The sequence below is a fragment of the Poecilia mexicana genome, unplaced genomic scaffold (assembly GCF_051168715.1).
Source record: "Poecilia mexicana isolate PSO_F unplaced genomic scaffold, ASM5116871v1 scaffold_11, whole genome shotgun sequence".
Classification (NCBI taxonomy): Eukaryota; Metazoa; Chordata; class Actinopteri; order Cyprinodontiformes; family Poeciliidae; genus Poecilia; species Poecilia mexicana.
Window position 1 is genome coordinate 5,726,954 of NW_028263380.1, and position 16,614 is coordinate 5,743,567.

A 16,614-nucleotide genomic window follows, 5' to 3' on the forward strand; every position below is an offset into this window, starting at 1 on the left:
TAAAGCTTAGTTACTAAGAAACTCAAAACAAAAATGTTTCCCGCTATTCTATTTAGGCTGTGTTTATATATTTTAAAGTATTGACCCATTTTAGTTATGGATATAAGTATTTAATGAATTCCCGTATTTTTTAAGCAAGTGCATCACTTTTATACAGTGATGCACTGTATAAAAGTGCATCAATATTTACATTGCTGCTTCCTCTTCATTACTTCTGCAAATTAGCTTGAGAAATCAAAGATCCTGGGTGAGGTCAAGATCTGGACAGTTGTACTGGTATGTCAAAGGCGAACAATTTACATTATATACTGAGCTGAGCCATGCCATTTCATTTGACTTTTGAATAGTGCTCAAACTGGCAAACAAGATTGTCACCAGTTTGTTTCCAGACTTCCTGAATAAGTTTGGATTCTGAAAAACACAATTTTTCCTATATCCCAAAACATTTAAGACAATTAACCATACAATTATATTGAAATAACTTTAAAATAGCAAAATTACAGTCTGACCTTTGAGCTTTTCTAGGACAGAAATGTCTCTCTTGCAAATTTTAAGCTGATGTGAATGACCTCTTATGCGATGCCTTTTTTTGCAGGCTACATGCTTGTCTTTGCCAATAACCATTGAAAACTGAAGAAGCACATATGTTTAAATGGAGGTATAAAAGTGCTGCTGTTCATTAAATGAACCATTACTTATCATATACTACTTAACTAAATTCATAAAAATTTAAAGTCATGTAATTTCAAATAATATATCAAATGAGCAACTAATTAAATGAATTTTAAAGTTGAGTGTTTATTGCAATCCACTATTTTTTCCCCTCTCTTCTCATAAAAGCAATCTGACTGGATGTTGATATCAGAAAAAATATGATACTAAAAACTGTGAAGACAATACTGATAATATTTGAGTCACATTTTCTAATTCTTTAACTGTTAAACAACCCCACAGTTATTTAGCTGTTTAAACATGCAATGTAAAACTCAGTGTCACCCCCTAGTGGATAGTATTAGAACTTCAACACAAAAGGGCAAACAAGACTCCGCATCTTGCAACGCCACCAGCAAGACTTTCTTTAATGGTGAGGCTCAAAGTGAACCGTGACACAGCCACCATTACTTTGAGTGAATAAAATAAAACATGGCAGAACAATAAAAAGATAAAACAAAGCACTTTTTTTTTAAACCTTTTCACTTCCTTCTACACAAACTTGTAAAAGCAACTCGAGAACTTAAGTTACAATGCAAGAGCGATCCACAAATGATACTATTTTTCTTTTTTTTTTTTTTCTTTTAACATAGGCGACGTGACAGCACAGGATGGTCAAAATGGTTCAGGGGTAACCTTTTTCCCTTTTACACAAAAATATTCACAGAATTCTTCCTGGTCTAAAAAAAAAAAAAAAATCATAAAAAGCTACAGGAAATAAAACGGTCTATGATGGGAAATATCAAAACAAGTGCCTGTCATTAAAGAAAAATCTAAAGAAAAATTAATAAATAAAATGTGAATTAACACAATGTGTCCAACTGACCACCTGCTGCTTCACTGTGATCAGCCCAGAACCATGTAAACACAACACCATCCAAATATGTTCTAATGACATAAAAAAGAACAGCACGCTGCTGCCAACATTATGCTAGCTACATCAATCAAAGTACGGATGGGAACCGAACATCAACACTTGGCACTTAAGAACGAAAATTAAATAAGCAAAAGGGAAAAAAAAATGAAAAAAAACATTCCCCAGTAAGTTCAATGTACATTGTTGTAAACAAGATGCCGGCTTGAGGGCATGATAAGAGACAATCAGTTTGGGTTGGCGTTTGGCATATTAAGCCCACGTCCAGTATTTTTTTTTTCCCTTTAAGTCTCCTAAACCGCTGTCATCTAGCTGCAATGATCATACGTTTTTTTTTTCTTCCTCTGAATACTGACTTCTTGAAAATGCTCTTTTTTAAGCACTCAAATAAAATCTAGACATGTCGGAGTCGGAGAGAAAGAGAGAGAAGTGCGACTTCAAAGTGAGATGCTAATATCCCAGGATTGCTAAGCAAGTGGTTTCCGCAAGGCACTGATACGTCTGCAAATTATGGTAACCGAGCAGTTACCTCGACATCATTGAATCCGGTGAGCGACATGGCCTAATGTGTCCTAATTTGGTCCAGAAGTAAGAGGGAACGGTGTTCGTGGCGAGGCGAGGGAACCTTAACGTCAACGTTTTTGGCAGTGCCTAGGCCTAATCGAGCAGTTGTCTTCCGAAGGGGCGACGCTAGCTACGTCTAATTCTTCCACTTGCTGATTATCCTGGAGAAGCCAATATTCCAGTACAAAGGAGACAATACCGCATCTAGAGAGCGACAGAATTCAATAGCATGGTTTTAGATATACGCACATTGTCGAACTGAAGTATCACGAAACAATCACGGATTTAAGTTAAACGCAGATATATCCAAACATGAATTGTTTTACATTCATGTACCTCTCGTGGGGCTTTTACTTTATTTTACTTTACAGGAGAGCCTCGGACGAACCAAACTAAAAAACATGCCTTCCGTCTCTTTTAAGCCATTGTTTAAAAACCCCAAAGGAGTTTGATGTTGTTCAATTAGACACCCGGTTGTGAAGAAAAATGGAAAGGGGAACTGACATGAAGCGATGTGCGATGGCTCACCTGTAGACATTTGGCCGACAAATTGTACGCAACCCCTTCAAAATAAAGAGTTCTCGTAATAAAGTCGAACCCTCCTTTGAACAAAGTAGAGAAAACTCTTTAGAAGAAAATGGAGGGACTTGGTGTGTCTGCATGTGCTAAGTGCAAAATCTTGTCAAGAGGGTCTAGGGGGGGCAGGGGCGCTGGTAAAGGCTGGTAAACTTTAAAAGAACCCAAACCAGTAGAGACGGTAAAACGAGGAAAAAGGGAAACGTTCTGTCTGACGAAAAAAAAAAAAAAAAGAAAAACGAAGAGAGTCACTTTTTCATTGGCTGGTAGACTGAGGCGTTGGGGTCCAGGGAGGAGGGACTATTGTCCATGAACTTTGAGGAGTAGTGCGGGGTGACTGGGCTCAGGTTGCTGCCGTCTGATGAGTAGGACAGGCTGGGCATCACTGCCATGACCTCTGCTATCTTCTGCTTCAGCTCCATGATCTCCTGCTCCCTCTGGTGGATCTGGCCTGTGTAGCAGGAAACGGTAAAGTTGTTTTTCTATGCAAAACAAAGTCATTATAAAAGGGATTAAAGGTTTACGAGATTAAAATTAGTTCCAATCGATTAACCAATATCGTCCGCTGAGATCTTCTTTCTGTGTTGTAGTTTGGCTGCCGTCCAGCAGAGTGCGCCACTGGGTATCCTTAAATTTTATCTTAATTACTGCTCCTTCTTTCAGCAAGTGGCCTTCAGCTAACGATTAATCGATTCCCAAATTAGTTGACGATTATTTAAATTAATTGACTAATCATGATTAATCATTTCAGCCCTAGTTGGAAGAAGTTAGGTTATTTAATCTTATAAACTTGTTCAGTGGTGCCCATTTGTTTAACATCATGACTAAAAAGACACATTTTCTTCACTTATTTGTTGGGGTACCTTGTGCTATCTCCAGCTGCCTCTTAGCATCGCCCAGAGCAGAGAACAGGTCCAGTTTGATGCGGGTCTCGGCGCTGAGGCTGTTCTCCAGATGCTGGGTCTTCTCCTGCATGGCGGACAGCGCAGACATCAGCACCTCCGTGTCCTTCTCGTTCTCCTTGTACTTGCGCAGCTCCTGGAGTGCGACAGGGAAATGGGACATGAAGGCGACGCTCACTGTGCATATTTTACGGTTCTGATTTACAAAACAAAAGCATCTGATGCTAGATACAGACGTATTTTTACAGTAAACAGTCTCACCTGACACTTTCCCTCCAGATCCCTAATCTGCTCCTCCTTGAGCTTCATGTCCATGCTGAGCTTCTTGCATTCCGTCTCCAGCTCTCTGATACGTCCTCGGAGAGAATCGGTGGACTCCACCCTGATGGACAGATGAGGACGATGTTATTTTAAAGATCTGAAACAGCAGTTTCTGTGAACAAAAAAAGAAACAAAAAGAGGTACCTGGTAGCGGCAGCTAAAGCTACCGCTCTGGCCGCGGTGGCCTCCTCCATCTTCTTCCTCTTTCTCTCCTCGGCCAGCTGTTTCTCAGCCGCAGCTCGGGCCTCCTGCTCAGCCTTCAGCCTCTTCTCCAGCTGGGATATGGTCTGCTTGTCCTTCTGCTTGGCCTGGACGGCACTGTGGAGCCTACAGGGCAGGGAGGCATCGTCAACCTGACTGCCTCTGCATCATTTCTAACTTACGGTGCTTTGTAGTGCTTCATACTTCCTGAAATTTTTCACATTTTGTCAAATTGTAATTATGGAGAGTTGGGGCCACGCAACAAAAACACACAAAAAAAATTTAATAAAATTACATAAATGAAGTCATTGAATTACAGAAATAAGGTTGTAGTATTACAATATTTTGCATACTACTCGTCATCATGAGTGCAGTGATTGGACTCATCGTGACGAGTCCAATCACTGCATGAAGGCCAAAAAGCTCATAGTATTGCAAAAATAGTCAAAATATTATGAGAATAAAGTCATAAAATGTAGAAGATACTGCAACTTGTGGTGTAAAACTGTAAAATTGCACCAGATTGTTAAGACGTTAACAATCGGATGGAACTACAACACAAACACCAACTTCTGTGGGTGAAGTTCTTCCTCCTCACTTGTTCTGCAGCAGCTCGTTGTCCTGTCGCAGCTGGCCCAGTTCGGAGCGGAGGCTGCGGTCCTGGCTGCTCAGCGAGGAGAGCTGGCTGCGCAGCTCCGACTCCAGCTGCCGGTTGGCCTGCAGGTCTGCCTTCAGGCGCTTCACGTCCTGCTCCAGCCTTGGAGAACACAGAACTTCATTAACAGACAAGGTTTCCATCCCACAAACTCCGCCACTGACTTGGTTATTTAAGTGGAGAATGTGAGAGTCTGAATTCGTTTTAACGTGGCGAGAGCGAGTCTTACCGGACTAGAGTGTCCGGTTTCCCCAGCTGGTTATTAGGGATGCAGTTATCCACCGGGTCCCTCTGGCCTTTGCCTGACCCCTTCTGCTTCTTCTCGTTCTTGCCGGCCGAGGAGCCCGACGGAAGGCTGCCGTTCGTGGAGCTGTGGTTCCGCGGGGACGAGTTGGTGCCGGGGTTTTTGTAGTTCTTCCCCGTTCCCCCCGTTTCCTCTTTCGCCGACATGTGCGCGCTCCCGTCGGTGAGCGCGTTCTCCCCCGCCAGGTCGTTGTTCAGTCTCTTTGTCCCGACGTAGTTCTCGATAAATTCTGCCTCCTGCAGTTTGGAGTCCAGTGCGTGTATAATACTGTTGTTATTGATTCCCACCGTGTTCTGTTTTTTGCCCTCTCGCTCTTTCGCCGTACTGTCCTTCCCTTTCTCGCGGTACTCCAGCTCCGGTAATGTGACTGAGGAGCTTTTCTTCCCGGGCGGCGCTCCGTTTTGGGTAATGACTGTGGGTTCTACCTCGGAGATCCCCTTGGCTAAGGCAGCTGGGTGAGAACGAGCACATGGTGAGTTAACAGGCTAGACATAAACATTACTAAGGAGATTTAACTGGCGAACAACTTGAAACATATTTGACCACAAACAGCAGCTAAATCATGACCTTGATTGGTTGATACAACAACAGAAAAGTCCTTACTTCCATTGGTTAACATTTCTATTAAAGGGAAGAAAGTATTGAACAACAAGATTCAACTTAAAGTTTAGTCATTAACTAGCCAAATGAACAGGACAATTTGAAAACTGCCAAACCTAACTCTACATAATTGTTTTTTGAATAAAGATGTTAGTCATGACTTCTGGTTATGGTGGCCATGTGAGAGGATGTGTTTTCACTGCTCTGCTGTTCCTGTCAAAGAATTTCCCTAAAATCCTTTCCTTTCAAAACGAGCTAAATGGCTAGTGAGCCCGGGTGGTCGGAATAATGCCTAACGCAGCAAAAGCGTCCCAAGAAGTGAGTGAGAAAGCAAAATAGCATAAGCTAATGGATTGCCATCTTCGTGGCAAAATGCAGAAAGCTAATGCTAGCCCATGCTCAGCTTCAATGGCTGCCGCAGACAGAGAGGAGAACCCGAAGTCTCAAAGCAGCAAAGTGGACAAAATACTGTCTGTTAATTCGATCCAGAAGGATTTCTGCTCTAGATTTGATGAAGTCCTGGGCTCCATCAACAGTGTGAAAAAAGAGATAAATGACTGTATCCAGCGAATTGCAGAAACCAAAGCACGCATTTCTGATGCAGAGAGTAAGATAGAAACACTGCGAGCTAAAGTGGATATGCTAGAGTCCAAGAAGAAAGATGTGGAAGACAAAGTTATGGATCTGGAGGCAAGGTCAAGACAAAACCTGAGGCTGGTCAACCTGCCGGAAGAAGAAGGACAGAATCCGTGTGAGTTCCTGGAGAAGTGGCTGCTGGAGACCCTTGGTGTCGGAGCGGTAGCCGTAGAAAGAGAGCATCAATCTGGACCCCAGAGGGACACAGCACCGCAGCGCCTCACACTTTGATAATGAGATTTCTCAGCTACAAGGATAAACAGCTTATTGCTGTAGCATTAAGGGCTAAAACTGACAATCGCTACCAGAATCAACAAGTACGGTTCTACCCAGATACCGCGGCGGGTCTGCTCCAGCTTCGGAAGCAGTTTGACCCGATATGCACGGAGCTGCGCAAACTGGGATTGGGCCACGAGGTGGTTCACCCAGCCAAGCTGCTGGTGACTCATCAGGACCAAACTCGTGCTTTCAAAACAGCGGCGGCTGCACGCGAGTTTCTAAAGAAGATCCAGAAGAAAACAGACGAGGACGCCCATACAGTTTCTTAAATTAACAATTTGTGACGTCGTATAACCTTGATGGCTCCTTTATTGGACTGTGTTCTGCTGATATTGAAACAGACTTGCGGTGGGAGTTCAGGTTTTGTTCTATTGTTTAAGCTTCTCAGATGTTCATGTTCTCACGGGGTAAACTTTTTTTTTCCCCTCCATTTCTGGTCATTTGGTTAGTTTTACATGTCACAAGCTTTAAATCTTAAAATGCTTACATGGAACTGCAGGAGCCTACAACAACACTTAAAGAAGGTTAAATAAGTCATTCATAAACTGCATGATTTGGATTCCAAAATAGTATTTCTATAGGAGACGCATCTGACGGGAAGAGGACGAAGGGCAGGTCAGGAGGAGGTGGTGGGGTAATGTGTTCACTTTGGCATTTTCTTCTCGGGCAAGAGGAGTTATGACTCTTGTCCATGAATCTGTCCCATTTCTTGTAAGCGATGTCATCAAGGATAAGAAGGGTAAATATTTGATAGTTCGGGATTCTTTCCTATCGGAAAAAATTAACCTGGTTAACGTCTACGGTCCAAACACAAATGATTCAGGGTTTTTTCAGGACTTGTTCCTCTCACTTTCATGGCTGCAGGGGTGATCGCAGGGGATTTTAATTGTACCCTTATTCCAGAAATGGATTAGATCCACTGGATCAGATCTAACACATAATAATAGTAGAACAACTATACAGATGTTTATGAAAGTTCTTAGACTGGGAGACATCTTTAGGGAACTCCATCAACAAACCTGAGCCTACTATTCAGCAACATTTCAGACTTACTCATGAATAGATTCTTTTTTTAAATTTCATCAGGACTAATATCCAAAATTGTATGTATGATAGCATAGTGATCTCAGATCACGCTCTGTGCCGTCTTAGCTACTGTGATGAGAATCTAACCGTTTTCATCATAAATGGCTGCAGGATGAGGATTTTGTTAAATATACTGAGCTACAAATTCAGGGTTTCCCCCAGTGTATTATAAGCCTGATGGGCTGCCATACTTTACGAGGCCCCCTGCCAGGCTAAGCGTTGCTTGTTTTTATTTTTAGAAAAATTAATAATTGGTAAAAAAAACCAACAAAAAAAAAAGTTTTTTTTTTTTTTTTAAGATAAATCTTTAAGCCGGATTGTAAGCGTCTCTGTTGTTCTGAGCGTTTCATTCGTGGAGCAGATTTATTTCTAATAGGTTTATAGTTTATGCATTTAAAGCCGGAGAGCGGACCAATCACACAGCTGGCGCCTCTGCTCGTTGTCTCGCGCGTTACCTCTGCTTTATTAAGTTTACCTCAGTGTGGATCGTGTCTTCTTCCACTCAAAATGGACACAGGCTGACCTGTATGGATATTTACATCAACCTCCTGTGAGGAATTATTTTTCTTTGGAGGACTCTATATCAAGGTAAGAGTTTAAAATGAACCACATTAGCTCTGGTTGCGTAGTTACGCTTCACGCTTGTTTTATATTATTTTATTATTAATTTTAGTATTATTTTTCCAGTTAAGCAGTGCACCAAACCATATCAAACACTTTGTCCACTTAGTCAGCCAGAGTTGATGCACACAGCCATGCCGAGATCTGAAAATCTCGTCCCACAAACTTGAGCAGCCAGAACCGTTTTAGTGTATTAAAAACTCAAAAGATACGAAATGGAAGAGCTACTAAAGCCACATTAGCAGAATTTAATTAAATCTCCCATTTGTTGCTCATCTCTGCGCAGTGCAGCGGATTTAACTCATCCTGCAGGGCCGGTCCAAGGCTGTATGAGGCCTGGAGCAGAATTTGACTTGGGGCCCCTCTTGCTGCTAAAAACATCAGCACCTCTACCAAATTGTTTACCGATTTGTATTTGTAAACAAACAGAGCTGAAACAGAAGTGCAAATAATTGATATTCATTTTAATTGTATTTTTTGATTAGTTGTTTAAGACTAGTTGTGGGTTTAGATAGCATTTTACTGGAGATGTTTTCCCGTAACATTTAAATTGCCAAGTAATATTTTAACTTCATCTGTCTATTTAGCATCTTTAATACAAAAACACATGGACTGCCGGTGGGCCGCCTCGGCGCCCCGACGACCAGGCTTAGCGAGTTTTCAGGGGAAAACCCTGAAATTGATGAGTTCTTTCAGCTGAATACAAATGCACCAGATGGGATGCCTTTAAATCATTTATTAGAGGACATATTAGTAGCTTCATAGGCTACAGTCCAAGGAAGCCAAGACTAGAAGGCAGCATCTAGAAAATAAAATAGGAGAGGGTTTTTCAAACAAATGATACTGAGCTGAAACAACGACTGTTGCTCCTAAGAGCAGAAGATGATAAACTGTCCAGTTTCAGAGCTGCATCCAGTCTCTTAAGACTAAAACTAAACTTTTACGAACCGGGGGACAAAGCTGGAGAATGTCTAGGTTGGCAAATCAAACGGCTTGAAGCAACAACCTCGACCACATCAATTGTAACTCAGGATAAAACTAATAGATCCAAGGGATATTAATAATGCTTTTAAAGATTATTATCAGAAATTAAACGATACTCAAGGAAATTTAAACCAAATGGAATTAGATAAGTTTTTGAATGGGCTGCATATCCCTGTCATTGCAGGTGATTGTAGAGTTGACTTAAATATAGAAATAAATAAAGAGGAATTAACACAGGCCACTGATGGGATGAGATCTGGTAAGCAAGCAGGACCTGATGGAATCCCTATTGACCTTTATAAAAAATTTAAGGATAAATTGCTGTCAGCCTTTCTTGATATGTTTATGTAGTCATTTAAAAAAGGCAGCCTGCCTCCCTCTCTAACTGGCCACTTTTATGAACATTAATTTGTTCTTTAGTAGATCATTCCGCTGCAGAAAAACCTGTTGTTTTGATTCCTGCAAGGCAGTGTAGACTAACCTTCCTCTGCTTCTCGCTCCTGCCTCTGCAGCATCTGTTGCTCCGGCGGTAGAGCCTGCTGTAGGAGCTGCATGTAGAACTCGTTTTCCTTCTGCACCTCCTTCTGTTTCCTCAGGCGCATCTTATAGCTAACGTAGCTCTTGAAGCCGAAGCCCAGGGTCACCACTGGATAGCCGATACTAGGAGGAATAATTACGAGACGGCCTTTTGGTTCCACAGACACCAAAGCAAGGGGGAGGGAATACTTTTGTACGCCAATATGTGCTTATGGAAGTTGCTTTGACTGAATGATACTTACCAGTGAGCAGCGAAGGGTCGACAGAGATCCACATGAAAATTTTTCAGATCTTTGAACCGTATGGCAGCTTCGATGTACACGAACAGAATCCAGAGCGAAACAGTGGGTAGACAGACTCCTCTCTCTGGATGAAAGAGAGCGACGTTAAAGCGGCCACCTAGCAGCCACTTCACAGATGAGGAAAACAAGAAAACGCGAAACTGACAAACATTTCTTTTGGCTAACCTGTGTGCCACACATACTGGACCCATACGTAGGTGCTGGCTGCAAAAAACAACCACTGGACGGGGATGAAGAGGAGGCATATGATGTCCGATGTAAACGCCACACAGACGAAGAAAACGGAAAATGCCTAAATGGAGGGGGTGGAGAGGAAGACAAAATTAGATGTTACTACATTTTCCAAGTCCAAATTCCATACTTTTACCGAGCTCCTAATCTTAAATTGATACCAAACATGACTAAGACTTTACTGGAGGTATTTCTATGTTGGAAAAGTTTTAAATACCTACCAAAACCAAACTGTGAGGGGATGGATGGAAAGGCAGCTACTAATTCACATATTCTTCCACACTTATTCTGACCTGCACAATACTTGCCCGTATTCCACACTTCCCGTAGGAACTCTATGCAAAGAGGGAACACAGACAGGCTCTTACCAGACCCTGATATCTGAAGGAGTCGTAGACGCTTCGGATGAAAAGCCAGAAAGGCCACAGGTACTCGAACCTGAACTCCAGCACAAAGTCAGCCAGCAGAACCAACACCCACACCACCAGGAACTTCAGGTACAGGAACGTGCTGCGGGAACGAGGCAACGAGTTAAAGGGGAGGCAAGGAAGCTCGGCGTCTTACGGATATAGAGCCTAGCAACGATTATTTGTTCCGCTTGAACTTTTCCACACTAGTTAACCTTATGCACATGTATTTTAGCTTGACTTTAGTCGCTAGACCAACACCGACTACTTACCATTTATATTGTTATAATTTTCAAAACAAATAAATAGATAAATCCATATTTAAATGACATTTACATTCATTAAAAATTTAGTATTTACTAAGTAGGTGTCTTCTGAAGGCACTGACTTCTATTTTATAGGGGTTTAATATACAGGCATATCACAATTTTCAGGTTTATTCGTAAAAGGATTTGAATGCCACATGTTGTGTCCATCGCATCCAATAAAATACACCAACTTTTGTGTTTGTGACACAACTAAATATGTAATAGTTCCAGGGGCACCAGCAAACACGCAAGATGGTTGGATGATAATCGCCTGAAAATCACATTTATACATTTTATTACTGATCTGTGTCAAAAATCTACATTCCCAAAGCAAATTTAAAGTTATTTCTCAATTTGAACTCAGACAAAACACAGGATAGGCCCTGAAGAAGCTGACTGAAACCCACTGTATGGTTTAAGCTCTCCATATGAGTGTGGGTCATGTCTGGACATGCTGGCCAGCACAGCTGCTTTCCATTTCGTGTGAATTGCTACCAATCAACCAAAGGGGCCGGTCGGCTGTTTGTGTTGCAACAAGTTAAATTAAATCGGCTGTAAATAAAACATTGTTTCATTCATGCATTTAAATTGAGCCGTCCCCCCCTCTGCCAGACAAAGCACATGTGATTTCAAAACGAGCGCCTCCGTCATTACAGCTTTTCTCACAAAGTTCCAGAGCATTTTTCTATTTTAACCGGACACATTTCCTCGGGGTGTAATTTATTATTAATGGCGCTGGTGGAGTTATTCAAGCACTAATTCAAATTTGAGCAGAAATCTTTTTTTTTTTTTTTTTTTTTTTTAAAGGCTTACACCGTGTCTACATGCCAGCTTATAAAACCGTTAACCCGGGCCTGATACTGTGAAAAATACACGAGCACGTCCATTCAGTTCATATTGCAGCTGAAACGCTGAAATACGAACGCAACAGAGGCTGTCAGTGGCGTCCTGACACATACAGAGAGACGCCATTGTTATACAATAAGGTCCCTCCAGCCCCCCTTTTTTTTGTACCTGCTATATATACCCTCGGTGATTCGGTTCCGTTTTAACGGCCGTCGGAGTTTGCTGCAGTCCGCATTGCGCCGCTTCATCCTCCCCCTGTTGATTCTCTGTTGATATCGCTCTGGTAACTGGAACTGGAAACGTCACCCGCTCATCCTAATATGCCCACTTGTTCCAATTACCCACCATTGTAGCTGTTTTATGCTCATGAAACAAAGAAATAAATAAAAACAGTCCGCCGAAGGCCCTCCCCCTTTCACGACACGCTGCGTTGCTCGCGTCTTGACGTATCGCGGCGGCGACGTCGAAGACGTAGGAAACATGGCTGCTCCCTGCTAGTCGAAGTGTTTCCCTGAATTTTTATCTATTTAAATGCAAAACATTAATTTCTGAACGGTAAGTCTCATGAGATCGTACGCTAGTTTCCGTTTGGGTTTGGTTTATTCACCGTAAAGACGCTGAGAAAAAGTCAAAGTAGACGCCAGTATGCGCACCATTTCTTCTCACATGCTGTCTTAACCACGTTTGGTTTGGTTTTTGGTATTTCGTTTAGCCCTTTTCCTTCAGTCCACAGCGTTTCCTGTTTCAGACATTATATTACTTAGCTTAACAAGAGAAGCCGTAGGTGTAAGCAAACTAAAGCACATATCTGGATCTTTCAACTTTAAATCTCTGGGTGATTGAAACTGTAGTGAAGCTCACTGTGTCAAATATGGCTGACAGGTGAAGCTTTTTATTAAAGCTGTAAAGTTTTTACCCAATTGAAAAAAAGTTTATTTCTCGAATATTTTAAAGCTCAGCAGTGCCACCTGTTGATCTAAAAATGAAAGGCAGGAAATTATGCAATGTGTGTAATATTTTAGATATTTATTTGTAATCCAAAGTTTGTATCTTTCATTTTACTAAATTTTACTTTTAAAAGGAAGCTACGTGCTCATGCAGCTGGGAAATAGGTATGCTATTAAAATTCTTAAAAGCTGCATTTAAAAACAAACTATTTAACAGGGCATAAAAACAGAAGAATCAAATGATGTCAAGGTTGTGTATGTTGGCTTGAAATGAAGATAGTTTCAAAGATTTTCAAAGCTGAAGGTCTTGGAGAGATGCTTCACTATTTGACCTAAAACATATAACAAACAGGTGCTTAAACATCCCAACAACTGGCTCACATTTTTAGAAATTCTAAACCTTTAGTAAGCTCATGTTACTGGTGAATAATCTACTTTTTTCAGTGTTTAGAATAAATTGCAGGTACATTTACCTGCAACTGTCTTTCATCCAGCATAAAAATGTCGCGTCTAAATTTTTCCTCCTGTAAAATTGTGTGTAATTTTGACTTTTACACATTTATCTAAACGTCAAAGGGATTCCCATGCTAAAATGTGTGTTTTTTTTAATTGTTTGTTTTTAAGCTGTTAAATAGCAATTAGCTCTGTGTTTCGACAGATGATTAACACCGAGCAAACGTTCCCACCTGTTGAAGAGCAAGAACAGGACGAGATGGAAGAAGAAGACGAGGAGGACGACGAAGAGGAAGAAGCCACAAGTTCAGATAATAATAATGATGATGAGGAAGAGGAAGCAGGAGGTGGAAAGGAAGCAGAACCGTCATCTGCTGCTGAGGAAAAGAAGCCCTCTGATGTCCTGAATCTAAACAACGAGGTGGTGAAGATGAGGAAGGAGGTGAAGAGGGTGAAGGCCCTGATCATCAGGAAGCTCACTCGTCAGATTGTCGCCTTGAAGAAGAAGAAGGGAAAGGAGGCAGAAATGGAGAGGAATCAGAGGAGAGCTGAGAGGCTGCTGGAGGAGGTCCACAGCATGAAGAAGCTCTCTCCAGACGGGGTACGGCCGTCCCGCTCTTTCTCTGAAACCTCAAATGTTCTGTCTGCTTGATTCCACAGTCAGGGGTTAGCACTTAGCCTCATTGTTAGTCCTTTGCTGTTTCCAGCTTTCTTCCAGCATGTTAGTCCCATCTAACTATAGCAACTTTTACACCTGTCCTAGTAAAATCCAAGCAAAATGTATTTCTATAGCAAAACAAAAAATGAGGTGCGAATACTTTTGCTAAGCAAATCATTAATTTTGCAGCTCTAAGCGGAAGCGCTTTAACTTTTTTATTTTTGCCGACAACTACAGGTGACCAGGACGGCCTTGGAAAAGAACCTCAACTTTGAGTGTGTTTGCAAAAACCCCAAGTCAACCATGTTAGATAGAGCAACAGCACGCATCGCCAGCCACCCTCAGTTCAGGAAGAAGATCGAGAGCATCAGAGCCGCCGTCAAAGACTTCAGAGAGGAGCGCACGAAGGCCAGGAAACAGCAGGAGCACCCGAAAGGTCAGAGACAACCAGAACAAGCCACCCAGCTTTCACCAGACACAAGACAGGACAGGAAAAATGAGGATAAAGACAAAGACAATCCTTTGAACCAACAAGTGGAAGACATTAAGGAAGGAGCAGATGTCCTTAAAGGTGCTAAAAAATCAGTTGTACAATCACCTGCTACCTCTGATGTTCACAAGCAAGAGAAGCCAGAGTCTACCAGTGCTAAAGCTACTGTAGTTAAAAGCAGCACGAAGCCTAAGCCTCAAATTAAACACGAAGAGAAGAATTCCCGTCTTCAGCCTGTTCCTGATTTAGCTCTCAAAAGCGCAGATGAAGAAGAGAGCGACGTCGAGTCGTCGGACGATGAAGAGAAAGAGTACTTCGACGACAGCACAGAGGAGCGTTTCCACAAGCAGTCCTCCGCGTCAGAGGAGAGCGATGAAGACGACTTCTTCATAGGGAAAGTTAGCAAATTCAAGAAGAAGAAGAAAAAAGAGACGAGCGGCGAAGCGGAGGTGGATAAAGAAGGGGAAGGGAAAAAAGATCCGGGCGACCCAAAAACCGACAAACTCCAGAGTCAACTGGACGAGCTGGAGTCCAGGTTGAAGTCCAAACCCTTGACAGTTCAGTCTGTGTTCTGCTCGTCGCTGGCCGGACGTAAGGGCGGACGGGGTGGCGACAAAGGGAAAGGGATGAGTAAATCTGGAGCTCCGGGGAACTCCAAAACCGGCGGAGGTCTAAATGATGGAGACTCTGGCAAATTAAAGTTTGCAAAGCAGGAGAACAGAACTTCAAATTCTGGGGCCAAGTTCGGCAAACGCCCCGAGTTGGACAGAAAAGAATCTGGGTCTGCCAGGATAGGAAGAGGCAAAGATGTCCGAAAGCAGACGGACAACAGGGGGAGAGGCTTCCTTTCCCATCAGCCGTCACAGCCAGCGCTCCATCCATCATGGGAGGCCAGCAAGAAGAGGAAGGAGCAGCAAGGGCAAATCCTGGCATTCCAAGGGAAGAAGATTAAATTTGATGACGATGATGACTGAAGGAATAGTTTTAGAACTGAATAAATTTAACCTTCAGGAATGTATTTTGGATGTGGTCATCTTCTGTTCCTCATAGATATAAAGTCCATAGACACTTGTCATTTATACAAGCATAGATGCAAGGTGGTGTGTTGTGGCCGTTGTAAACTTCTTTGTCTTTAGTGATAAAACTTAAATATTAAGATGTTTGAGACGTCAGAATATGATGGTTTAGTACTTTTTTTTTTATTGAACCACTCTGTGTTTCAAGGAAAATTTCTATTAAACTTGGATTTTCATGTTTACGGACCTGGACACGTCACCTATTTCCCTGTTTACATTTCCATAAAACTGTCATAGTGTTGTGACGTGTTTACTTACACAGCAGAAAACATTTGACTCAACTAACCATTTCTCGTTTATGCTAGCCCCTGTTATTAGGTAAGTTTAAATCAATGGCAAATTTTTGAGGTTCTTTTGCCCTTACTGCTCTGTTTTTCTTTAAATATTCTTAGCGGTGTCTCTGAATTTACTTAAAGTTACACCTAATTGTATAAACTTAATAAAATATTTGATCATTTGAACCTTCATATTCTCATTGTGAACTAGAAAATTTATGAGACAATTGCAGAAATGTCTACTGACGCTTTTTTTTTTACTCTTCAGATGCGCCACCTGCTGGCAGAAGTAATAGCACACCATTAAACGTTCAAATAGGGTTACTCTAAAAAGTTGAAATAATTATTTTGAATATAAAACTAAATGTATATTGTTTAAAAAGATAGTTTGAAGAAAACACGGCTTATGGATAACCATGATATCTAAAGATTTATTATAACAGAAATAACTATATGGGTAAGTATATGTTACTCATGAAGAGCAAAATATTTTTCTGATTACAATTCCTATTTTTTTGTTTGTTTTCCATTTTGAAGAACCCTTTTATGTGTAACACCACGTTTTACCTCAGGGAAAACAATTGATGGATTACTAATTGTAGACACTGACTGATTAAATCACTCTCCATACTTTGGGCAAAGGTAAACGTGTTATTGACAGCAGCCTGTTGTCTACATTCACTCTGCATTTGAACAACCTCACGGTTAGTAGATAGGCCTTCCAGCATTTTTTGTTAGCAATATCTTTTTCTAGAAACAGATTTCAAATA

The 16,614-nt window shown here is 41.6% G+C and overlaps 2 protein-coding genes across 2 annotated transcripts; one reads left to right on the plus strand and one right to left on the minus strand.

Moving 5' to 3' along the window:
* Positions 1-1,052: 1,052 nt before the first annotated feature.
* Positions 1,053-12,321, minus strand: LOC106924458 (macoilin-1-like). Its single transcript, XM_014998169.2, has 11 exons — positions 12,114-12,321; positions 10,753-10,894; positions 10,319-10,445; positions 10,094-10,217; positions 9,796-9,974; positions 5,034-5,559; positions 4,748-4,906; positions 4,093-4,275; positions 3,889-4,009; positions 3,589-3,763; positions 1,053-3,176 (listed from the first exon to the last, which is right to left on the minus strand). The coding sequence occupies exons 1-11, from the start codon at positions 12,191-12,193 to the stop codon at positions 2,974-2,976; spliced, it is 2,019 nt and encodes a 672-aa protein (XP_014853655.2). The 5' UTR covers positions 12,194-12,321; the 3' UTR covers positions 1,053-2,973.
* Positions 12,322-12,376: 55 nt separating this feature from the next.
* Positions 12,377-15,511, plus strand: srfbp1 (serum response factor binding protein 1). The gene is made up of 3 exons (XM_088010097.1): positions 12,377-12,500; positions 13,551-13,946; positions 14,241-15,511. The coding sequence occupies exons 2-3, from the start codon at positions 13,551-13,553 to the stop codon at positions 15,465-15,467; spliced, it is 1,623 nt and encodes a 540-aa protein (XP_087866223.1). The 5' UTR covers positions 12,377-12,500; the 3' UTR covers positions 15,468-15,511.
* The last annotated feature ends 1,103 nt before the right edge of the window (positions 15,512-16,614 follow it).

Coding starts and splice junctions, on each gene's coding strand:
- LOC106924458 (XM_014998169.2), bottom strand. CDS start 12,193: ATGAAGCGGCGCAATGCGGACTGCAGCAAACTCCGACGGCCGTTAAAA. Junction 10,218..10,318: donor CCAGTATGTGTGGCACACAG/GTTAGCCAAAAG, acceptor TCTTTCATCCAG/AGAGAGGAGTCTGTCTACCC. Junction 4,010..4,092: donor GCTTTAGCTGCCGCTACCAG/GTACCTCTTTTT, acceptor TCTGTCCATCAG/GGTGGAGTCCACCGATTCTC.
- srfbp1 (XM_088010097.1), top strand. CDS start 13,551: ATGATTAACACCGAGCAAACGTTCCCACCTGTTGAAGAGCAAGAACAG. Junction 13,947..14,240: donor AGAAGCTCTCTCCAGACGGG/GTACGGCCGTCC, acceptor CGACAACTACAG/GTGACCAGGACGGCCTTGGA.